Source organism: Musa acuminata, chromosome BXJ2-11 (assembly GCF_036884655.1).
Source record: "Musa acuminata AAA Group cultivar baxijiao chromosome BXJ2-11, Cavendish_Baxijiao_AAA, whole genome shotgun sequence".
NCBI classification, from domain to species: domain Eukaryota; kingdom Viridiplantae; phylum Streptophyta; class Magnoliopsida; order Zingiberales; family Musaceae; genus Musa; species Musa acuminata.
In genome coordinates this window covers 30,428,626-30,451,707 of record NC_088348.1, presented here as the reverse complement: position 1 = coordinate 30,451,707, position 23,082 = coordinate 30,428,626, and the positions used below count along the sequence as shown (strand labels likewise).

Here is a 23,082-nt window from a genome sequence, read left to right as displayed (position 1 = left end):
TTTCAATTTTACAATTTCCTAATAGGATGCTTTTGTTTTATCTAATATCAAGATTATAATTTTAATTATTTATAATAACAAACAAATTTCCTAGAAATAATCCCCTTTTCTGTTAATTAAAATTCTTATTCACATTAATGTTATTTTACACATTTTTTAATGACAAAAATATTATTACATAATTATTTTTCATCGAATTATTGGGGGCGGCAAATCGCCCGAAACACATGATTCCGCTGCGGTTGCGAACGCGCCTCATCCGCTCGCCATGGACTTCCGTTTGCCCGATTCCGCTGCCCTCCGGCCACTACCCTCGGCTTCCCTCTCCTCCTCGTGGCGCCTCGACCTTTTCCTGTCTCCTGTTATCCCGCCCGCGAAGAGGTGGAGAAGGAACTGCAGGCCTCCCTTCTCCGTTAGGGCAGCGAGGAGGATCGCCGCCTCTAAGGGTCTCCAGAAGGACGCGAAGCGGGACCTGTCTCGGATCCTCAGGACGGAGGCCGCCGTTCTCGGCGTCGAGCGCAAGGCCGGGTCCGCTAAGTCCACCCGCTTGTGGCCTAGAGCCGTTCTTGAGGCGCTCGATGACTCCATATCCAACAACCGGTGGGAGTCGGCTCTCAAGGTCCTCAGTTCTGTTCTTTTCCCTCTTCTCTCCAATGAAAATGCTTTCTTTTTCCCCTTTGGCCTCTTAACATCTATTTTTCTTTACATTATCCTTTACTCAGAATCTTGGTTTTAGTTCTGAATGGGGGTTCGATTTGAGCGAACTTTCTATTCCTTCATATTTTCTTTCGAGTTAGATTTGTTGTATGGGAATAGCATTTCAGTATATCTGATACATGAAATTGTGGGTTTTCTATGTACTATAGATCTTTGGATTGCTTCGTAGGCAACACTGGTATCAGCCGAAACCTCAAACCTATGCGAAGCTATTGACTATGCTGGGAAAGTGTAGACAGCCAGATCATGCGACTTCACTTTTCAGAGTTATGCTCTCTGAAGGGCTCAAACCGACTTTAGATGTTTACACTTCACTGGTAGGTGCATATGGCCACAGTGGTCTCCTAGATGAGGCAATTCATACGATGGATGAGATGAAAACCATTTCCGATTGCAGACCAGATGCATATACTTATACGATTCTTATCAACTGTTGCTGCAAACTTCGGCGCTTTGATTTGGTCCCTTCACTGCTTGCTGAAATGTCTTATCTGGGGATCGAGTCCAACACTGTTACTCATAACACAATTATAGATGGATATGGGAAAGTTGGAATGCTTGAAGAAATGGAGGATCATTTGTCAAATATGCTTGAGAGTGGGAAATGCTTGCCTGACATATTTACAATGAATTCTTTTATTTGGGCTTATGGTAGTGTTGGTAGAGTAGAAGAAATGGAAAGATGGTATGATGAGTTTCAGCACATGGGTGTCGAGCCTGATTTGCAGACATTTAATATTCTGATCAAGTCATATGGTAAAGCAGGCATGTATGGGAAAATGGTGTTGGTTATGAATTATATGAAAAAACGCTTCTTTTCTCCCGATGCAGTCACTTTCAACATAATAATAGAATGTTTTGGGAGAGCAGGCAACATTGAGAAGATGGAATACTTTTTCCGTTTGATGAAAATTCAAGGGGTCAAGCCTAATTCTGTCACTTATTGCTCACTAGTTAGCGGATACAGTAAAGCTAATCTTCTGGAGAAGGTTCCTTCAATTATCAGGCAAACAGAAAACACTGATGTTGTTTTGGACACACCTTTTTTCAACTGTGTTATTAGTGCATATGGACAAGCTCGAGAGGTGAAAATAATGGAAGAAATGTTCACACATATGAAGGAAAAGAACTGCACACCTGATACCATCACATTTGCAACAATGATTCTAGCATACAATGCTATAGGCATGTATGAAGCTGCCAAAGAGTTGGAGAACAAAATGCATCTCACTGAAAGAAGATTTCTGGTAGTTTTTTAATATAAGCATTAATTTTAAAGAATTTTGTCTGTGGTTGACTTTCATTTTGTAATTTGGTTTGATGAACTTTTTGAATTCCACTGTTTTCTTATGGATTTTGTGATGTAATTTACTACTCAGGCACCAACTAATAGTAAGAAGCATCATGAAGCTTCTTATGTAGATGAAGACATTGGTCCATCTTGTGAGGACTCGGATGCCATTTAACCTCTGATGTGGTACTTACTCTGAAATCTGTATTCTTTAGATAAAAAATAACTCCCCATACCTTGTTAATATTATTTACTTTTTCATGGTTTTCTCCTGCAACTGAAAAATGATCAATTATCTCTTCTTTATCAGAGTCCTGACAGACCCTGCTGGAGTTTCCATTTGCTATCGCTTATTTTTCTCTTTTAATGTGAGAGACCTTCTGCGATCCATTACATTTTATTGGCTAACGAGTAACTACTACTCTCTTGATCAATACATGACATTTATCTTGACAATATATGGCATAAGCTACAGCTTTCCTTGTGAACTGACCTTAGGTGTAAGGCATGTGGATGGATCTACTTTGTTGTTTTATGTTACATATTTCATGGTTTATTATTCTTGTATGAAGTAGAGAGTTCTTTCTATATGAAGAATTTGTGGTAAGTGCCGTCTTTCAAGCTTATATTTGCAGGTCTAGATTGTGTTAGATAGCCCATGCCAAGCGGATTGCTTATGAGGTTTTTTTAAAGCTTTTCATTGGTAAATTGCATCTTGTGTTATAATGTGACTGTTATCAATTCAAGTACCGTCTTTATCTTTGGACTTCGCATTTGTAAGGTGGGGAAACCGAGATTCGGGTCCTTATTTTGTTGGATAAAAGCAAGAAAGATTTGGAATTCTATGACTGTACTATCTGCTGGGGAGAAATGTATCCTTAATAAAGTTCCAGATAGATTGTCATTTTGAATTAGAAGATGGATAAAAAAAAATCAGGAATCTGGGTTCAGTTTAGTTTCTTCATGGTAGTTTTAGGTTTTACTCAACTAGTGTACCTGAATTGAGTCCTAGTGTCATAATAGATTACTTGGGAATACTTTTAGAATTAGGATACACTGTTTTTAGGTAGTTTGGTGGTTTAAGAGAGGACAGTCTGAGGTGCTCCAAATTTTTTTTTTTTTTTAAACAAATTTGTACAATGATTTGAGGAACTAGAAAAAGTATAACACAAAATGTAGTTAAAAGAAAAAAAGAGGAAAAGAGGGAGAGGGAAAAGAAAAGGGGAAAGGATGATATGGGTGGTTGAAGTAAAGTTTGAGATCAGCTGCATGATTGAACGAGATCTGCCGGATTCTGTTGTGGAATTGGGTTTCTTTGAAATAATCATATTTGGCTGGAATTGTTAGTTACAAATTTGGGTTTTGAAATTAATGAAACACGGGCTTGCCAAAAGTCGACTTAGACTGTTGACGTTACCCTAAAAATTTTGAGTTTGATATTCAAGGGTAGTCAATTCTATAAACCATTTTGGGAGGGACGTTTTAAGGGTAGAGAGAAGGGCAGCATGGTTGGGAGTGCAACATGACTTGTATGAATGAAGAAGACAATCGTCACTACCTAAACTACAATGGTGGTTCTTAAGAAGCATCACATGCTACAGCTGATGATGGATGAAGTTATCACCACCATAGAAGAGGGAAGGACTTCTGGCTTCTATAAGTGAGAGATGGAGAAGGGAATTCATGTAGTGGTGGATAAGATACTTGAGGAGGGATTATGAATATTTGGGTTAATTCTAATACAGACATTTTAGTGGGTTGTCTGAGACTTCCCAAGTCTGATCTTAAGTGAATTTGAGTTTCCAGATCTTGCAAATATCCTGTGCCCAAGTCTATGCAAAATCTGGTTGTGCTTGTGTTGCATTCAGGTTAGCATGACCAACTTCACTATATTTCAAGTAATAGAAAAGAATGACGTGACTTGTATATTAAATTAGTGAACCTTTCTATGTGTCTGAGGCCAGGATGAAGGTAGGAAAAGGTGTTGGATATGAAGATTGCAACTCAACCACTAACCAAGCATGAGTCGTAACCAGCACCCAGGATAAGTTCAGAATTTATATCCGTACATTAATGTGAATGTAATTTGTTATTCACACATAATGTAAATAACGAAGAATTTTAGAACCTGCAAATGAGAAAGGAGAACCAGTTTATGGGTGTTGAAAAATGAATTACAAATCCGATAACAAGTTATTGATTCATGCATTGTGGTTTATGGTAGTATGGACTTGATCTTCCAAACTTATGATGGTTGCTGTTATTATCAAGTTTGTGTTTTTGTCTTGGTTTACAATGTTAATTATTTCTGTACTCTTTGTTGTTATCAGAATAGAAGTTTCTTCTCTTATAGTTTGTTTCTTTCATTTTATGGGGACCAAACAGACCTTAAGGGTATTAACAAAGGTCACATCTATATGTTTTTTTATTCTTTATCAGGTAAGCATACGCTCATATGTTTCATTTCTTATCTCTCTTGGAGCGCTTGCATGGAATCTTTCAGGGGTTGACGTGTGGGTGAATAGGGATTTCCTTCAACACGCAATGTCTGCTAATGTGTTGGAGACATGGACGATTCCATCAATCCTTACTGATACCTCTATTAAGAATGATACTGCAGTAATGATGATCATGATTTCCATTAGCGATTTCACAGACACTTGGCAAGTCATGCTGCTACTTCTCTTCAGTTGCTTCTATTTCTATGAGACTTGTTGCTTGTGTTAATTAACCAGCAGATGACTTTAATGCATTTTGGATCTTCAGGACAGTGTCGGTCATCTCTCCTACAAGCAAACACTCTGGGACTCTTTCGTCGACTTGAAGGATCTTCACAAGAGCATGGTGTTCTGCAAGCACTGTCAAGATTTTTCTTCACATAACCAGGTGTCTATGATGAATTAGTTTTGAATATATAATCATATATACTGTATATTTCAATCTTTTTTATATAGATGATCTCTAGCTACTTCTTAAGTCAGGAAAGATATGTGACCTGAATCATATTTGGCTTCTATGCAGTAGGCACAGCTCCTTGTTTCATCTCCGACCTTGAGGTATCGAAACCAGGGGTGTGTGTCAAGCCAAAGCAGCCCCGCACGGTTTCATCTTGTAGTCGTGCATGGTTGCATCTTGACAAGCTTGCATGTGAGAATCTTTAGCTGCTTGAGAGTTGATGTCACACTTGTAGCTCTGCAGCTTCCTAATTGATGAATCATTTCCACCAACAGTCCTATTGTATTCTTCCACATCATGTTGAAACAGATCAAGAGCATGATTTTGAAGGAATCAGCAAGCTTTTCCATGCTAGGAGCCGTTAGAAGGTGAAGCTTTTCCCCCTGACCAACCGGGCGAATCAGAATGCCCTCGAAAAAACAGATGCGGATGCTGCCGATGGCGACCGTGATACAAGCTGCTCCGCCAGTGCAAGCTCAATTCATCCACTTCATATCTTCCGGTAACCACTTGCGTTACTCCAGATTCAATTACTACTATGTAAAAGCTCATCGAGAGACTTAGATACTCTTTAAACTCATCAACAATAAAATTAGTCATCATAGACATGTTTGCATATTTTATAACGTGTACTTCTGTTGGATCCTTGTGCTTGTTTTCACAAGTTGGAACACCGAGTTTGTTATTCCTATTATCTGATGAGTATCAAATCAATAGGCAACAACGAGTTAGATTTCCTTGCTTGCTCGGGTTTATTTGTCCCACTTAAACCGGGTTAAGATCCTCCTTTCTTGGATTTGACATGCATTCAAAGTAGGGAAACAAATACTTGAATGTTTGGGATGGGTTGTCATTATTATGAGATGCGGACAACAGTTGATCGAGTTTGTGTATATTAATCCAAATTGGGATACCTATGATTATTGGCTTTCGGATGAACTCTGATTTGGGTATCCATCCACATATATATATATATATATATATATATATATATATATATATATATATATATATATATATATATATATATATATATATATATATATATATATATATATATATATATGTGTGTGTGTGTGTGTGTGTGTGTGAGAGAGAGAGAGAGAGAGAGAGAGAGAAATCGGCAATGCACTGTTTCGGAACCGGTAGAAGTCATCCGTCTGCCACATGATCGGATCTTAGAGATTCGTGTTCATCTCACGAATTTTGACACACATAGCAGAGGGAAGAAGGAACAAAATACCAAGAAAAGTGCAGATAAATACAAGGCCGACAAGTTCACGTGTTGTGATCCTCGTCGTCGTACACCGATCTGCTTAAGAGCAGTGAAGCGTCTGACCTTCGGCAAAGCATTCAATGCTGCAGGTCCACCATTCCGGACCCAATTAGCCATCCCCCTCCAACCATGCGTCGTGCGTGGATTACGCCGGACAAGTACAGATCAAGCTTTTACTACGACATATGAACAACAGAGAACGCGCATGATATGAAATGTTTCGGTAATGCGTTGGTGTCAGCATCAAGAAAATGGATGATTCATTCTGCCCTGTTTCTCTTAGATCTTGGAGCGCTGCTGCCTCTCTCTCTCTCTCTCTATCTCTCTCTCCTACCATGAGCCTTCTCCGCCTATCATACTGTTCCAAAAACCAGGAGGATCCCCACCTTGTTCCCTGCTCTTCTCGAACTCATCAGCTGTGCTTGTAGTATGGGCTCCTGGTTTCACGTCTTCAAAAGGAAAACCCATCATCGGGAAGTTGAGTGCAGGAGGCCCGACTTCTTGCAATTCAAACGCAGTCGAGTATTCCGGCAGTTGCATTAATGGCAGGTAAGGCTTGAAATCTCTGGCAGTCATCCCAGTTCTCAGTAACTCCAACGCAGAGAGAGCACCAACAGCATCACTTGGGTTGGAGAAGCCGATGGGTTCAGGGTCGGGGAAGGCCAGGTTGAGGTCTTGTCCCTGGTGGAACCTCTGAGTGGCAGCGAGGGAGATGGGAGGGGGGATGAGGTCAGTCGGTAGCTTCTCAGAATGTGACGCCATTGCCGATGCCGCAGTGGTGGATCTCTTGTTCTTTCTCGAGCCACCACCGACGGGGACATTTCTGAGGGACCCGCCCTCGGTCCAGTACCTCCTGCAGGACTTGCACAGGTACCTGGGCTGAGTGAGGCTGTAGTTGTTGTAGTAGCAGAACTTGGTGTTGGTGGAGTTGCACCTGGGGCAGCTGAGGGCCTGCTCCTTCTGCTGCCTGGCCCTTCTCTCCGTCACCTGCGGCCTGGCTGTAGTGCAAGTACTATTAGCGGTGGTGGTGGTGGCGGTAAAGGCGGAGGAGGGCTCCACCGCCAGCCCTATCTCCTGAAGACCAACAACACCGGATCGCCATAGGGGCGAAAGATCAGATGCAGAGCAGAGCATATTAGCGAACAACTTGTACATGTTGAACCGCAGATATATAGAGAAGCTGACGAGGAAAAATATGACTCAAGGGACACAAAAAAAAGGAGACGGAAAACAGCAGAGTAAATTAGACGCACCGCACTTGATACACCCACAAGAAGAAAGCAAAGCAACGCTGTTCATGCCTTGGCTTTTTGCTGCGCAACCAAAAAGAAAGAGAGAGAAACGGAGGAGGAAAAGGTTGAGAAAGAAAGGCATATGCGTCTTTTCAAGGATTAGAGGAGGAGGCATGACAGGAACGAAAGCTTAGAGACAAAGGAACACGATGGAACAGAAGAGATCTCTGAAAGAGTTCCCAAATCCACGTCAATTTCGTTCAACCGCGAACCCAAACAAAGCACCCCACGCGAGATCGAGGAACCGAAAGGCCAAACGAGAGAGAAGCCAGCCGAACCATAAGTTAGATTTACCTGGTGCCACCGAGCAGCATCCATGCGGATCTCAGGAAGGCCGAGGCTCGGGAGGGTTTCCGTGCGATCCAGACGAAGCTGAAAGGAGCGGAAGAGGAAGCGGCCGGCTAGTGTCCCGGTAGGCAGCTACGGCAACGGCGTTGGCTTGGTTAGTAGCTTAGAGAGAGAGGGAGAGAGGAGGATGGAGGTTATATCATTCTCTCGATGATAATTTAATGCCGATAACTATTCCATTAGGGTGGGCGCCGCCGTCCGTCGCTGCGTGCTTGCCGTGTGCGATTCGACCATACTGTCTCGGGCGGTGTGATCGCGAGGTAGGAAGGCCGTCCTTAACGCACGTGTGGACGCCGAAGCGGGCACGTGCGTCCAACCCAGAGCGCGGTGGGGAAGGCGGCGGAAGGCACAACAGCGCCCGCCACGACCTGCCAAGCGGCGCATGTATGTAACTTTTGGATGCGGGAATCTAAAGGAAACGTAAAGGTCAAGATTAGTTGACTCGGGTTGGATCGACATCGATGATGTACTTATTATTGTTTCCAACGTAATAATCATCACGAATGAAAAAGATTGATGCTTTGCCAAAAGTATTTGTTTTCTGGGTATTGAATTGATACATCACCTTCTACGATTCCATATGAATACTTTTCTTTTCTATAGAATAAATGTGGTTATACTTTTATAATTTGATATAATTATTTCTTTTTTCAAGTCAAGAGTGATAGTGTCCTTTAAAGAACTATCCAATTAAGACATGCCACGATCCTCCACAAAAAGAATGAGAGAGAAAGATCTCATCATCATCCAACTCGTATTCGATAATTGCTGCAAATTTATTTATTCATAAATTAATTTTTTATTATTTTGATAATAACTTTATCTTAATATTCTGATCTTGTTCTTCTCTTTTGTTCTGATGCACAGCTACAAAATATTCGTATTCTTCAGCAGTCAACGGGCACCAGACTTTTGACGCGAGGATTACGCGCAAGATCTATCAAGTCATATTCGATTCTATCACAAGATATGGTTGGTTGGTCATCAATTCTGAATATTGTATTGATTAAGATATATTTTTCTTATGTTCTCCGAGTCTTACATTCCTTCTTGTCCCATATAAAAAGACTGAATACGAACCCTATTCCACCTGCCGAAATGATGAGTGGAGGAATTCATTCTTTGCCATATATTTATGTATGATCATAGTCAAGATTTCTCAGCTACAGCACATACGATTATATTTTTTGGGTTCACAAGAGGAAGAAAGATGACCCTACTTTTTGTAGGATGAACACTTCAACTTAGCTTTGAAGGACTAATCCATATAGGAAACGCTAACAGGTTTTGACACTACCTTTCACCTTTGTGGATTTGAGATGGAAGATCCCAAGGAAGAGGTATTCTCATAAAGGAAACAGAAATGGTGTTTCTGTGGTGTTTCCATATAGAAAAGAGGATGCATACATGTCACAGCTGCAGTCGACCCAAAACTCTCTGCTAAACAATCAGCATATAGAAGCTAAAGTTGGTGTTTCCACTGACCCAATCAAATAGCATCTGTATCCGCAGAAAATGACTTGGGATTATTTCGTGCCTGCTAAATAGTTCATTACCTGGGAAAGCCCATGCGCAGCAAGAATTGAGCCTACCTTAACGACATTGCGGCCACACGACATTACAAGGATCGATGAGTAGGAGGAGGCTCCCTAGTGTTTGATTTCCTCGGCGTTGCTAAACCTATGAGAGATTGATATCCATCTTTGTAAGCCTCTAAAATGACTACCATCCTCACAGAAGTCTTCACCAAATCAGGAACAGAAATTTTATCTATGGAGAGAGGATCATATGCAAATAGAAGCTCGGGTCTGCTTGCAAGCAGATTATTGGTTTTCAGGTAAGCTTACAAGAGGCATCAGTCCTTCGTAATCGGCTTTAGTTCTTATATATCCGCTTAGACGTCATGTCATGTCAAAAGCGTATGCTCTAGCGAGCGTTTCTTCTCCAGGAATGCTTCTATCTCAATACCTTGGCGAGGTTTGGACTCCGCAAGTCGGATCTCTGTGACCTCTGAGGTTTTCCCTTCCCGACAAGATAGCAGTGACCAAGCTGGCGTCCGGAGACGGATTCTAATGGCAATAGTACTTTTTTGCCACTTATTTTAAACGTATGTATTTTTTTTTTATCATATAATAATTTAATGAAATGTTCCTCTGACTACTTTCGTAATCCTCTTAATCTAACCCTAATTTATTTTATATAAGGGTGGACAGAAAAAGGCAGCACCGAAGCAGTTTTTGGTAGCCACGAGATTTCAAAGAAAAGAAGTAGAACAAAACAGAAAAGGAATAAAAAAAAGATGAAGAAGACAAAAACAACACAGATAGACGGTTCTCAATTTAGCAGTGCTTTCAGGTTGGATCAGATCTATAGTAAATTCTTACTGTTATAATTATTTGGGAAGAATTATAAAAGATTTAGATATTGTACATGGTCACGTGATCCTTGTATCCCAATTATTCTCTTGTGATTGTTGCTAGGGTTTTGGGTAAAAAATTAAGATTTGTATATTCATTATTATTATAGTGGATTATCTCTAGTTTATTTCATGATTTTTACCCTTAAGATATTTTTCATATATATCTTAGTGTTGGTTCCATTTAATTCCGCTGTGTGTTATGGACACCGTTAGTATTTGTTCATATACAAAAATTTATTTCTTTTTATATCTTATCATAATTTAGTTAGACTTTTCGCATGAATCCAAATTTTCTATTCTTTTAGGCATTCTTTTTACAAATTATTTAATTTTGATAAACAATTTTACTCACGTATTATACCAGTCCATAAATTACTTTCTTCCCAGCTGCATAACAGTAGTAAATGTTGTTCTTGTGAAAACAGTAGAACAGAAAGAGAAATTATCAGACAAGTACAGAAAAAGATCGTAGTGACCATCCTGCAAAAAAACAAAAAGCTAATCCTTAAAGGAACATGCATCTCTATCCAATGCTGCAGACATACATCATGGAGATCAACCGAGTTAAGTTGTTCGAGTCACGACGCACCACTAATCTTATGTAGTTTATACTTATCCCGCGGTCATGTGTATATTTATGCATGCGACATTAGCACCATAATGCAAAAGAGATGACTGTCCTATCAAAAACGGCGCCGGACGTACGGTCGCCTGCTCGTCCTTTGATCGCTCTAAACCTTCTTAAACTGTTGCTGCTGGTCCGCGGTACCACCTTTTGTATCCTACTCCTTTGTCTGTCCTCCCCCATCTATGCCTCGTGTACACTACTACGTTAAGTCACATACGAAAACAAATTTCCCATGGTCACTTCTCGTCGTCCGGCCGGTCCGATGCGAGCTGGGGTTCGAGCCCGGACGCGGTCCGGTCTAGATCGGTAGCCGTCATAGACTCGGAGGCGCGCCACAGCTGCGCCGCCTCGTGCGGCCTGGAAGCTAACGGCGACGGCAAGGCCTCGTTGCAGTCGGCGAAGTACCTCCCCGAGATGCCGACCAGCCGCGGGTGTGTCGCCACGTAGCACGCCGTCGCGGCCGCCTGCGATGCATCAGACCGCTACTTAGTCTCGGTACTCTTTCCTCTCTGCTTAAGCATTTGGGCTTTTTACCTGGGGCATGGTTTTGACCAGTTTGGTGACCAGGAAGAAAGCCAGATCTGGCGAGTGATGGCCAAGGTTTTACGTCAAGATCAGATCAAGGGGAGAATAGAACGACAAGGACTCGGGATGGGCGAGGACCTGTGACGAAGCCTTCGCGGTCGCGGTTGAGTCGGGTGCGGACCACCCCCGGGTGGACGCAGTTGGCCGTCACATTGGCGTCCATTTGCTGACGATAAGAAGAGACAGAAATAAAAAATGGTTTTAGTGATGAGCGCCACGACGGAGGACGTATGTGATGGCGAGAGGTTTATGGGTCATGGCGACGAACACCTTGAGTCTCTCAGCCAACTCTTTTGTGTGGAGGATGTTTGCCAGCTTCGACAGTGCGTAGGCTTGCGTCGCATCGTACGGTCTGCAGAGAGAAGAAACAGAAGCGAAAAGAGGACAACAAACTCCATGATTTCTTAGGATAGCGATGGAGGAGATGAGGGTCGAGCGAAGCTTACATCTGCTTGCGGGTTATCCGGTCGAGATAAGAGAGGCAGTCGCCGGAGAACCAACTGTGGACGTGGGAGGAGACGTTGACGATGCGGCCCTGGATGCCCGTCTCCCTCGCCGTTTCCGCCATCTTATTCAAGAGCAGCTTGGTAAGCAAGAAGTGACCTAAAAGAATAGAATGTTCCGGAAATAGGACATAAGAATAGTGACGACTCATTAGAAGATGATTAGTTGTGGGGGGAGGGTTTGTTAGATGAACACCTAAGTAGTTGGTGGCGAAGGTCATCTCGACGCCGTCCTCGGAGACGGCGTGCTCGTAGACCATCCTGCCGGCGTTGTTTCTGTCAAATTTGCCGTTAGTTTCGGTAACGATTCCCTCTTCTCTTCTCGTTTCTAACGCTTATCATTCATCTGAGACCTCAGATATATATTGAGAGATGGGAAAGGGGAGGCGTACATGAGTAGGTTGAGGGGGAGATGGAGGGCGAGGAAGAGAGAGACGAAGCATCGGACGGAGGAGAGGGAACTGAGGTCGAGGGGAAGCAAGATGACCTCGGCGTCGGGGATCTCCGCCACGATCCGGGCCTTCACTTCGTCCGCCGTCTTCAGGCTCCGCGTCGGCAGCACCAGCCTCGCCCCCCGCATCGCCAGCACCCGCGCCGTCTCCGTCCCGATCCCCGATGTCGCTCCTGCTTACGGCAAGAAAAGCTAAATACAATAACGCTCTTCGTTTTGCTGCTCCTATCGGATGGATTACTTACCGGTGATGATGGCGGTGATGGAGCGCAGGTCAGGGGCCGCGGCGGTGACCTCCTCGCCGGTCGATTTGGAGCCGAAACCGCTGTCCCCGACGGAACCGATCAGGTACCTCACCGTCTCGAGCATTTCCGTTCCGATTTAATCCTTTCTTTTTCTTGAATCACTACTGTTCTTCGTTCCACTTGGGACTAGCTTTACGAAAAGTCAAAGCATTGAAGAGAATTCTAATGGAGGGGAAGAGGAAGATAGACAGAGTAGAATACAAATAAACTTATTGGAAGGAACCACGGATACGCCGCCCCGCATTTATGGTGAGGAACGGAGAAGGGGAAAGGATAGAGAAGAGCCATTTCAGTTGACTAATATGAGAGATATAGAAAGGAGAGATGAATGGTTAGCATTACAATTTTATATAACGGGAAGATATGGTCGGTTAATAACGGGCACACAGAATAATTTAATATATGGTGGAATGGTAACAAAGGTGGGGATAAGGAATTGGAAATGATCCGAAACTTGGCACTGTGGCACGAATGGGTGGGACAGTCGTTTAATGTGATCAATATTGAGGGACACTAATCTGGCAAGAGAGTTGGAAACCGTTGCGGCAGACGAAGAATTGGGATAGGAGGTGGCATTGACTGGTTGAGGACGGGAAGGGTCACCCTACCAATCCTGGGAGAGTACGTGGTAAACAGAGCATTGCTCGATCCCCCGTCACGTGGCGGTGAGGTCAATCGTCGACAAATTAAAGCGTGAACTGTTATCGAAACACTGCATGCTTGTATTTAGCATGCATCACACAGGACTAAGATTCGCATAGTCATATCCGTTAGTCGACTTAGAGCCAACCATCGGTGATCCATGACGACACGGAGCTCCTGTTCGTCCCATCGACGGCGAGGATATGGCGGGCAGCAAAGCCGGGTCGGCTCCACGCACCACCGCAGAAAGGGCCTGACTCGATGTCCGCCATAGGAAGCAGCATAATTGACGGATGGTCGCACTCGTCGGCCCCGCACGAGTCGTGTCATGCTGCACTCTGAGCACGGCAGCAGGATAACTATTGGTCCTAACGTCGCCATCGCCCCTCTGACAATGCACCTCTCTCTGCCTCCCTCCTATCTCACCGCTCTCCCTCTCTCTCTCCGGCCTCGTTCGGAGGAAACATCCAACCCAATGGATCTCCATCGAATGAAGCCTCGCATCACCGTATATTCTTCTTTCTTTCTTTCTTATATTGCCCTGAGGATACGAGATCGGCTTTCTTGTTGTTTGCCGGTGACATCGTTGTAAGCTTACGGTGTCAGACCAAAGCATGCTATCTGTAGAGCTTTTCTTCTTCTTCTTCAGATAGGAGTAAGGAATGAGGAATGGGGTAAGTTCGGCGCTTCTTTTAATCTGATCTGAAGCTTAGAGTCGATAGGTTTAGTTGCAGTATGACAATATGGTGAGGACGTGCGAAATTTTCACCAAGTTTTTCCAATCACATTCAATGTGATAATACTAATAGTGAGTCTATTTCTTTACAGTTTTGTTTCATTTTCCTTAGAATACACTTTTTCCTTTTCTAGTTTTACTTCGTATACCTGCCAACGGGTTTATAAATATCGTGAGCAATTTAATGCTACACATATTTTTCCTTGAAAGAAGGTAAAATAATGGTGATTCTGAAAAATTAATGGAGAAACAGGTTTTTCTTTTTTATTATGGTTGACCATTTCTTTCTTTGTCATATTCCACATCATTAATGACTGATTGAGACATTGGAGAGAGAGAGAGAGAGGATACAAACCATGATGGACATCAACGAATAAAAAAATTTATATGTTAGATTGAGTGGGATAAATCATTGGTTTGTAGAAGTTGGTTGTCGAAGCGCTCAATCCATTGCAAGATGATCCAACTAATTTGAGGACAAACTTTAATTTTGTTTTCTTCATTAATATATTTAAACTATACAAATGATGAATAAATAATTGATCAAGACCCAAATATTTTTAAAATATTATTTAAAGTTATTTAGAAAATCATTATTATCTTTAGAGATGAGGTGAGGTTTGGTGAAACTATAATGAGACATTTTTGGTAAGACCCTTTCAAGATGTAAAAATATTATGTTTTTAAGATGATTCTAAGGTGGGGTGGCTGGCTTTGAGGTGGATTTGAATTGACTCTAAAGTGGATATGAAATGGTATTGTATTCTTTTAAGATGCCACTTGCATAAAAACTAAAGCTGATGGAAGTTTTCCGATTTAATTCCTCCCATGTTAACAAAAACTCAAGTTTGTATATGTGAGTTAGAATATTTCTTCTCAAGAAATTATCTTTCTTATTTTCAAAAAGGGGAAGATAGTTTATATTTTTTATTTTTAAAAAAGGAAAAACGGATTTAAGGTTATTCTCCTTATCATAAAGAGAGAGAAAAGAGTTCCTATTTCTCTCTTTTTATCATAAGTGAGAAGGAAGTCTACATTTATTCTTTATACATATAGGCAGAGCAACGTGAATCTTATACGGTGATCGCATGCCAACTGTTAGTAAATCCTCTATTAGTGAATAATAGATATATGGCTGAAAAATTGATTCTTGATGAAAAAAGATGGTTAAGAAATATTTTTTTAATACTAATAATGTATTAACGTAATTTCTTAAGGAACTCATCTGATACTTAAGGTAATTTATAATTTAAAATTTTAGAATAAACAGTATACGTACCCATAGTAGAAAGAAAAAGAAGTTAAAGGGTGGACACGACAAATTACTTTGACATCTGCGATATTTACATAAAAAAATAAAATATTAAACAATATGAATACAGAATTACCACAAAATTAAAAATCACCAACAAACCTTGTAAATGGCATGATTCGATCAAATATGGATTTTGTCTTTGGACAACGATAGGTAATCAGTCTTAGTGGTGTGAAAGAGTAAAATGAGAATTAGAAGATTTTTCAATATAAATTATAAATCAATATTTAAATTAAAAAAATAATATTACAAAACTCAGTATTTGTGATGTAGTTATTGTTTTATTGTAAAATACTAGCCCCTACGAATAAAAGAAGAACATCGAAAGACAAACCCGTATAATCCTAACATGCCTGCCACATTGAAGAGATTAGTTGCATTCTTTAAATGGAGCACATGAAGTTGGGGCTAAACCTCCCTAGTCGAACTCTAATTCTAAGCCTTTTCGAATGCAACCTCGAACCAGAAGCTCTCAGATCAAAGAGTACCGGTTCTCCCAGCTTCACAGTCGGTGATTTAATTTAAGCGAGCCTCTCTGCCGACGTGACAGGAACGGTCGTAATACACGGAACGACGGTAAGGTACAGATCACAGGGAGAGAGACTCTGATAAGGTTGCAGGGTGTAGAGCTTTGTGGCAGATGGGAGAGTCATACAGTAGTCCATTCCCTCACAGTACAGACAGGCTTTCCTCGTGCCCTCTCTCTCTCTCGTTTACCGACAGGCACACATCCCCAGTGGCAAAGGTAAACGATTGCCTGTCGTTCTTTGACCACACGACTGTTCGAGTTCATTGCTCGGTGGAGCGCACAGCCCAAGGTGCAACGGAGGAGACGATGCTATACCCGGAGAACACACAGAGTCTCCACGTCTGGCTCATCTCGTGGAGATCGAGGTGAGTCTGGGAGCCTATTAATTGTACTGAAAGTGGGACTCAGCAATGAAGGCCTCACCGAGTTCTTTTCCAGCGTCTTGGTTAGGTTGCATTGTTAACCCAAATCTTTAGATTCCATTTTAACGAGCAATCACTATAGCACTATTCGGCTGACAACCCATATTCAGCTCAGCTTTTCGTATCTTTATTTTTTTAATTTAATCTTAATTTATATTAGAAGAGATATGATAACTATAAAAAGAGATAAAAAGATAATCGTTTTTGACAGCTACGAAATTTTAAAGAAAATGAGAAAAACAAGACAGAAAAAAAAGAAAAAGAAAAAGACAAAGATAACATAAAGAGATTATTCTCAATCTAGAAGTACTTTCATTTTAGGTTAGATCAATTCTATAATAAATTTTTATTGTGATTACTTGGGAAGAATTATAAAAATTTTAAATATTATGCATAGCGACATGATTCTTGTATTCCAATTATTCTCTTATAATTATTACTAAGGTTTTGAGTAAGGGATTAAGATTTATATATTCATTATTATTATAGTGAAATATCTATAGTTTGTCCCGTGATTTTTATCCTTCGAAGAGATTTTTCACGTATATCTTAGTGTTCTATTTGATTGTAGTTCCATTTAATTTCACTGTGTGTTATGACCTGTTAATATTTGTTAATATACAAAAGTTATTTCTCCGTCAAGGACATCATAGCTTCCTCATTGTCTTTCATCGTATAGGTGAAAAATTCATCTTTTGAATCTCGGGATTATTAAGAATGAACTGATATGATACAGTGTGCGAGAATGGACGATCTTATTATTATGCTGGAACCTTTGGCCCACTGGTGCAGCATTTTGCCCTATCCCTTCCTACTCTCTTCCTATCACTTGTTGATTGGATTATGTGCATGAAGCTCTGGTGATTAGGTTACTTTCTCATGTGGAGCTCAGCCATCGTAGCCGTGCAAAGGAAGTGAAAAGCACGAATAGGTTAATTGCACATGCAGAGAAAGGAGACGATAGATTCAAGTAGAAAAAAATTATGTTCGTATTTGGATGGAATGAGGCATCAAATAAATATCATTCTTCAATAATTTTTTTTGGATATTTCTTTGGCATATTTATGACCTCATAGTTTCCTGGATGGGATCCAATGCAAGTATAATAATTCTAAGGTAAAGATAGAGGACTTTGTCATGCACACGTGGAGCCCATCACATCAGGTCTAGCTAGTGTTGAGACAGTTTCCGTGGCGCCCAATGAAATCCACCGTACGTCAAAAAGAGGCCTTTCACTCTCTCCCGTAACTACCAAAGCAACAATGGCGCTCTTTCGAAGGGACCGCAATGGATCCATCAGAGAGCACGGCTTACGAGGACGCACCTCCACATCGTTGGAGAAACAGGAGGTCAGATCTTTGACCCACGACATCGACGACACTCTCGATCGCGATTTCAAGGTAATGGATGAGATCTAGCAAATTGTTTCTGCCCCGTTCCGTTCTCTGTTCGATCTTGGTAGGATTTGGGGAGACCGCTTCTTCTATTGTTTTCCTTGTTCGTTGATTCAATTTTTTCTGTACTGTTACCATCTTGATTATGGTAGCCTCATTAAGCAAGGAGGTGGGGGAGTGGTTGGATTTGGAGATTCTGCTTCTTGGAGTCTTTTCCTTGTTCGTTGATTCAACTCTTTAGGGCTTCTTTCTTTTTTATTGTACATATTACATATTGACTATGACTGATTCGGCCAAGAAGATGCAGGAACGCATGGACTGCAAGAACCAAACGAGATCCTTCTGTTTTCTTTAGAAAGAACGGAGTCTTCCTTTGTTCTTGTCGCCGCCCTAGATTTCTAGTCTTTTGCAATGACGAACACATGGTCAATGAACGGAGAGCCTTGTTTGTTGTTGCAGGTTTGTAAAAATGTTAAAATAATGGTAAATCGAAGAATAGAATCAAGACATTGGTAAAGAAAATTTCTTTTAATAGAACAAAACCTTGAGAAAATGGTTACAGAGGGGTTACTACGTCCTTTCTTGTTTATAAGTTAGATATATGGTAATAATATATTGGTAATCTTGCTAGGTTATCTGCATCATTTTTATATTTACTACCCTAGAAATTTTACATGGTTCTTCTATGATTCTAACTACATATCTTATCCCCCCTGCATCAATTTTATAAATAGAAATTTAAATCCTTGTTTTGCCTATATCAAATCTAAAATTTTACCATGCTATAAGCTGCTTATCCAAATCAATTTCTAAAGTTCATGTATATGTGTGGCTGTTCTTGGTTGTGACATCATTGTGCTTTTCTTCAATTTAGATATTGGTTAACTTTATTTGTTTATTGTAGAAATATTTCTGCAGTGTATTATTTGAGAAAGACAACCAGGCAAATTCATGAATAATGTGTATTCTATCAGTGCTACCAAATTAGATGACTGTGTTATTTGGGAATTTTGGATATCTGGAAGCAAACACCCTATTCTATGAAGGAAAACTGCAGGTACGAGTTGTATAAAGAATTTATATTTCCCCCAAGATGATTGCATGTAATATTGAGGAGCATTGCTTCATAGTGTTCCTTCAAAAGCATTCTAACTATTTCTCATAGTTATTTTGAATATATAATTCTCAAAATTGAGTTGCTATTTTGATTTATTATATTAAAGGGTAAATGAAGATTTAAAAGATTAGGTAGGTGGCTATTAGCATGAATAATCATTTTAATTTATGAATGGTCAATGCAGATATGTGCTATCACTGCTAGGTATGATATACTTGTTTTGTTATTTGATCACAATGAGAAATACCGAACATAAGATTGATTAAATTGCAAAATGCTATTGGATTGGAAGACTTAAGCGTTCCAACAAGTGGAGTCTGGTCATGAGCTGTCATGATTAACACCATAGGAATGGAACTCTCAGATAACAAATTTTGTTCTCTATGTAATGAATATTGATAAGCATCTGAGATTAGCAGACCAATCAGGACTAGTTTTAGAGATCCAAAACCTTGGTCTTTTTGGCACTAAAACTTGTATATCAGGCTCTTGATACACAGCAACATGTACATAGATATGTCAGGTTCTAGACAGACTAGAATTTGTACCACTTAGATTTGAAATTTTGTGTCAGTTTACCAAAAATCAGGGTTAGCACAGTAGACATATGGGGAACTTAGTTAATTTTTTCTCTTTCATGTTCTTATCAAGCAAAATTTTTATTTTTTGAGGAAATTTCAGATGAAGCAAGATAGTCTTTGTTTTTGTTTTCTGGCAAAAAAGTGGTAGTCATCAAGTAGATGATTGTCTTTAGGTGACAAACTTCTTCCTTTCCTCTGATCTCGGTCCTATTGCAAATTTTTATCTGCTAGCGCTTATGGTATAAGCTTTACTGACTTGTGAAGTTTCATGCGTTATTTTCCTACTTCTCAGGGTAAAGTTTCATGCGTTAATACTAATGTCTTGCGGTAATTGAATTTACTTTCATTGTTGATGCTAGGGAAGTTCATAATGCAGTTCTGTTTCTATTTATCTAAACAAATGACAACAGTTCGTACCATCCTCGCGTCCAAAGAAAAAAAAGGCCTCAAAACATGAATATTATTTGGGAAACGTCAAAATTCTTGCGCTCAGCATTTTTTTTCTTTAATTATTTGGAATAAAGTAGTTCTGTGAATTGATTTGCCTCAAGCTTTTTTTCTTAGTATATATGATAGATGCATACTCACATATTCTCTAAACCAACGAATTTAGCAGAAAGAAAAATGCTCACCATTGACAAATTGAAAAATGTGGAAACCGCTCGTAGAATTTGCCATTGTTTCTGTCGCAACGTGATTGTGCAGATTTTGACCGGATGTGGATCCAATGCAAGTAAAAGGAATATGCCTCGCCAGAGTTCGTTGTTACTGTGTACGTGCATCCAATCCACTCAGCTCAACAACCAGCCGTTGTCAGGCACGTGGGCCCGGAGTCCGTCGGTCCACAGGCCGTTTTAAAGGTCTCCCTCCACTCTCAGTCGGTAGTTTCACAAAGGTCACTCTCGTTTGTGTTTTCCAATGTTTCCCTCGTCTGCGTCCACCTTCTCCCTTTTGGTTTGTTAAAGATCCCTCCAAGATTCTCAGACCGCCTTCGTCTTCCCTTCTTTGGGGTTGGGTTTCTCTGGTTCCCAATAACCAGAGCCGCAATGATGATGCTCCTTTCGATGGACCGCAATGGATCCGTCAAAGAGCACGGTCGCAAGGCTTCCCTTCCATCTTCCGGGGGAAACCCGATATTAAGGTTCTTGATCGACAAGATCATTCTTGAAGAGGTCGGCACTGTTGATTGCGAGGTCAAGGTGATGGAGTAGATCTTGCAGAAGGTCGAGGTCGAGGTTTACAATTCTTTCTCCCACAAAGCCAGCGATCGGATTTTTTTTTTTCCTTTCCCTTTATGATTTGGCTCTTGTTTGGGTTTGGAGGATTCTGCTTCTTATACTATTTGACTTGTTCGTCGATCCAATTTTACTAGGGCTTTTTTGTTCTTTTTGTTTTTGGCTGTATTCTTACGAGGGCTTTGGGTCTCGATTGTGCTTGTTCGTTGATTATGACGATCTTTTCAGCCAAGAAGGTGAGGAGTGGTGGGATATGGAGGTTTTCCTTCATGGATTCTTTTGTATGTTCATTGATTCTATGTTTTTCCTTTCTTTTTGGTTGGGTTGATTACATCTTTGATTATTGAAGTCTTGATCCCACCAAGAAGATGCGGGGGCGGAAGGAATGCAAGAAAACCACAGAGGGATGTCATTTAGTTGCATGCACTGCAAATCGCAGGTGTGACCAAAATCTTTGACGAACAGGGCATCTTTTGTTTTCTTTAGGAAAGGCAGAGAGTCTTCCTTTCTCTCGTTCTTGTCCAAGATTTCTATACTCGCAGTGATGAACAAATCGTTGGAGAATTTTCATTTGTTCTTGTAGTGATTGTAATCAAATTTCAATAAATGTGTCCTTTAAATTTTACGTTTCAGCTATATGCCCTTTATAAATTAAATAATTTTATTATACATTTTTTATATTTTAATTATAAAATTAATTAATATATTTTATTTAACCAAATATTTTGATCGAATTTGATCATAATTATATTTTAATTATTTAATTGAATTTAAATTCGATCAATCAAGTTTTGATTAAATTTTAAAAAATAAATTTTTATTTATTTGTTATTTTAATTAATTTTGATTTTGACGGACTTAATTGGTCCGATGCCTAGCTCAAATATTTGAATTCAAGAGCTTACCTTTACTAATTAATATTTAATAATATTATAATTATTTATTTTATTTTGATTGAATTATTTTAGTATAAGTTAAATTGAAGAAAATTTATGAATATAATATATAATTCAAGTTTTATTTAATTAGTAACTATCAAGGTGGTAGGTTTATAGAATATGAATTATAATAAAAGTTATATTATTTATAGGATATTTTAAATTATATTTTATGTTATTATATTTGTTTTATAGTGGTCAAAATGGTTTAAATTAGTAATTTATAAAATTATATTAAAATTTTAATATTATCGAAACTTCATAAGTCAGTAAAGCCATATGAAGTTAGTAAAGCCTTATGGTATAGGCTTGACTGAAAAATGGTTTTAATAATATCTCAAAGGAAAATAAGATATATTATCTATTATTATTATATGGTATATTTAGAAGAATCATATTATAACATACGAATCAAAAAGATTTCTTATTATTTTCATAAGTTATGAAAAATAATGATTTTTAAAAAGATATGATGTAATAAAAAAAAGTATCAATGGACTAAAATATTGTTGAGAACTTATTGAATTATCAAGAAATTAGAAAAGAGTCGATATTTTATGTTATTAGTATTGAGATATTCAAGGATAGATCTAAAGGATTACTAGAATTGTCTTATATTCATTGAGTCTAGAAGAGATTTAGTATATAAGTTTATTCAGTACATGATAAAAATAAAAAAAATTAGTCAAAATAAATATTTTTAAAATGACTTTAAAATTTAGATAAATAAATATTTATTATGTATTTGCACATGAACGTCTATTACATACTCAAGCTTATACCATATCATATATCAATTTTATAGTTGATATACTGGATATATATTAGAGTTATTTTTTAATAAAATATTAAGAGATTACAAAGAAAATAATAAGATATTTGAAAGGAACGGACAATCAATTATATGCTCACATATATATGAATAGATCAACTTGAAATCAATGTATTTTCATATATGTAAACTATCTCGATAACAAGAAATATATTTTACGTTTTATATTTATTAGTTGAAAGGATAATTTATAAAAAAAATATTAAATATATATTTATTATATTATCAATTATTAAAGTTAATTTTATGATATATTTTGGTATCACTAATTAAGATTTATGATTGTGAAATTTTATCTCGGGATTTGATGCGATCATACTCAATTGTCAAGTTGTTAAACATTTTTTTATGACATCATAATAATTTTCTTATTTGAGAATAGCAAATACTTTAGTTGTTCTAAATCATTTATCATTACAATGGAAGATCTTATGTTGATTGTTTTTCTGTAACTAGCATGACTCGGAATACTATCTTAACCATGGAAAATTCATGTGGAAGTTATAAGGATTAAGCACATAATTTGTAATTCTTTAGGTGCCAAGGATCCCTGACAATAAACCCTTATCTT

General features: G+C 39.2%; 3 protein-coding genes and 1 long non-coding RNA gene across 14 annotated transcripts; 2 read left to right on the top strand and 2 right to left on the bottom strand.

Moving 5' to 3' along the window:
- The first annotated feature begins 192 nt into the window (after positions 1-192).
- LOC103972618 (pentatricopeptide repeat-containing protein At3g53170) lies at positions 193-5,581 on the top strand. Of its 7 annotated transcripts, none has more exons than XM_065132342.1 (7): positions 193-619; positions 867-1,964; positions 2,097-2,194; positions 4,448-4,671; positions 4,775-4,894; positions 5,030-5,155; positions 5,273-5,581. In XM_065132342.1, exons 1-3 carry the CDS (start codon positions 269-271, stop codon positions 2,181-2,183), a joined length of 1,536 nt encoding a protein of 511 aa, XP_064988414.1. In that variant the 5' UTR covers positions 193-268; the 3' UTR covers positions 2,184-2,194; positions 4,448-4,671; positions 4,775-4,894; positions 5,030-5,155; positions 5,273-5,581. The 7 variants fall into 7 exon arrangements, with proteins under 7 accessions (XP_064988414.1, XP_064988413.1, XP_064988410.1 ...); XM_065132341.1 differs by having other exon boundaries at positions 5,239-5,581; XM_065132338.1 differs by adding an exon at positions 2,319-2,376 and having other exon boundaries at positions 5,030-5,581.
- A 622-nt stretch (positions 5,582-6,203) lies between these two features.
- On the bottom strand, positions 6,204-8,037 carry LOC103972067 (dof zinc finger protein 1). 2 transcript variants are annotated; one of them, XM_065133506.1, is made up of 2 exons: positions 7,174-8,037; positions 6,204-7,092 (listed from the first exon to the last, which is right to left on the bottom strand). In XM_065133506.1, the coding sequence occupies exons 1-2, from the start codon at positions 7,392-7,394 to the stop codon at positions 6,570-6,572; spliced, it is 744 nt and encodes a 247-aa protein (XP_064989578.1). In that variant the 5' UTR covers positions 7,395-8,037; the 3' UTR covers positions 6,204-6,569. The 2 variants fall into 2 exon arrangements, with proteins under 2 accessions (XP_064989578.1, XP_064989577.1); XM_065133505.1 differs by having other exon boundaries at positions 6,204-7,313; positions 7,826-8,019.
- Positions 8,038-10,791: 2,754 nt separating this feature from the next.
- On the bottom strand, positions 10,792-13,094 carry LOC135626753 (short-chain dehydrogenase TIC 32 B, chloroplastic-like). 3 transcript variants are annotated; one of them, XM_065132334.1, is made up of 8 exons: positions 12,711-13,090; positions 12,407-12,638; positions 12,211-12,290; positions 11,958-12,114; positions 11,782-11,863; positions 11,590-11,677; positions 11,461-11,507; positions 10,792-11,390 (listed from the first exon to the last, which is right to left on the bottom strand). In XM_065132334.1, exons 1-8 carry the CDS (start codon positions 12,832-12,834, stop codon positions 11,163-11,165), a joined length of 1,038 nt encoding a protein of 345 aa, XP_064988406.1. In that variant the 5' UTR covers positions 12,835-13,090; the 3' UTR covers positions 10,792-11,162. The 3 variants fall into 3 exon arrangements, with proteins under 3 accessions (XP_064988406.1, XP_064988407.1, XP_064988408.1); XM_065132335.1 differs by lacking the exon at positions 11,461-11,507 and having other exon boundaries at positions 12,711-13,094; XM_065132336.1 differs by lacking the exon at positions 12,211-12,290 and having other exon boundaries at positions 11,958-12,079; positions 12,502-12,638; positions 12,711-13,094.
- Positions 13,095-17,369: 4,275 nt separating this feature from the next.
- LOC135627486 (uncharacterized) lies at positions 17,370-21,373 on the top strand. 2 transcript variants are annotated; one of them, XR_010492626.1, is made up of 2 exons: positions 17,370-17,814; positions 18,713-21,373. It is a non-coding gene; the product is annotated as an uncharacterized LOC135627486 (long non-coding RNA). The 2 variants fall into 2 exon arrangements; XR_010492627.1 differs by having other exon boundaries at positions 18,116-21,373.
- Positions 21,374-23,082: the final 1,709 nt, after the last annotated feature.

Excerpts from the sequence above, each read along its gene's own strand:
- LOC135626753 (XM_065132334.1), bottom strand. The coding sequence starts at position 12,834 with ATGCTCGAGACGGTGAGGTACCTGATCGGTTCCGTCGGGGACAGCGGT. Across the intron at positions 11,864-11,957 it reads CGGATAACCCGCAAGCAGAT|ACCGTACGATGCGACGCAAG; the intron begins GTAAGCTTCGCT and ends TTCTCTCTGCAG. Across the intron at positions 11,508-11,589 it reads CCGCGAAGGCTTCGTCACAG|ATCTGGCTTTCTTCCTGGTC; the intron begins GTCCTCGCCCAT and ends ATCACTCGCCAG.
- LOC103972067 (XM_065133505.1), bottom strand. The coding sequence starts at position 7,849 with ATGGATGCTGCTCGGTGGCACCAG. Across the intron at positions 7,314-7,825 it reads ATGCTGCTCGGTGGCACCAG|GAGATAGGGCTGGCGGTGGA; the intron begins GTAAATCTAACT and ends GTTGGTCTTCAG.
- LOC103972618 (XM_065132340.1), top strand. The coding sequence starts at position 269 with ATGGACTTCCGTTTGCCCGATTCCGCTGCCCTCCGGCCACTACCCTCG. Across the intron at positions 620-866 it reads GGTGGGAGTCGGCTCTCAAG|ATCTTTGGATTGCTTCGTAG; the intron begins GTCCTCAGTTCT and ends TATGTACTATAG. Across the intron at positions 1,965-2,096 it reads TCACTGAAAGAAGATTTCTG|GCACCAACTAATAGTAAGAA; the intron begins GTAGTTTTTTAA and ends TTTACTACTCAG.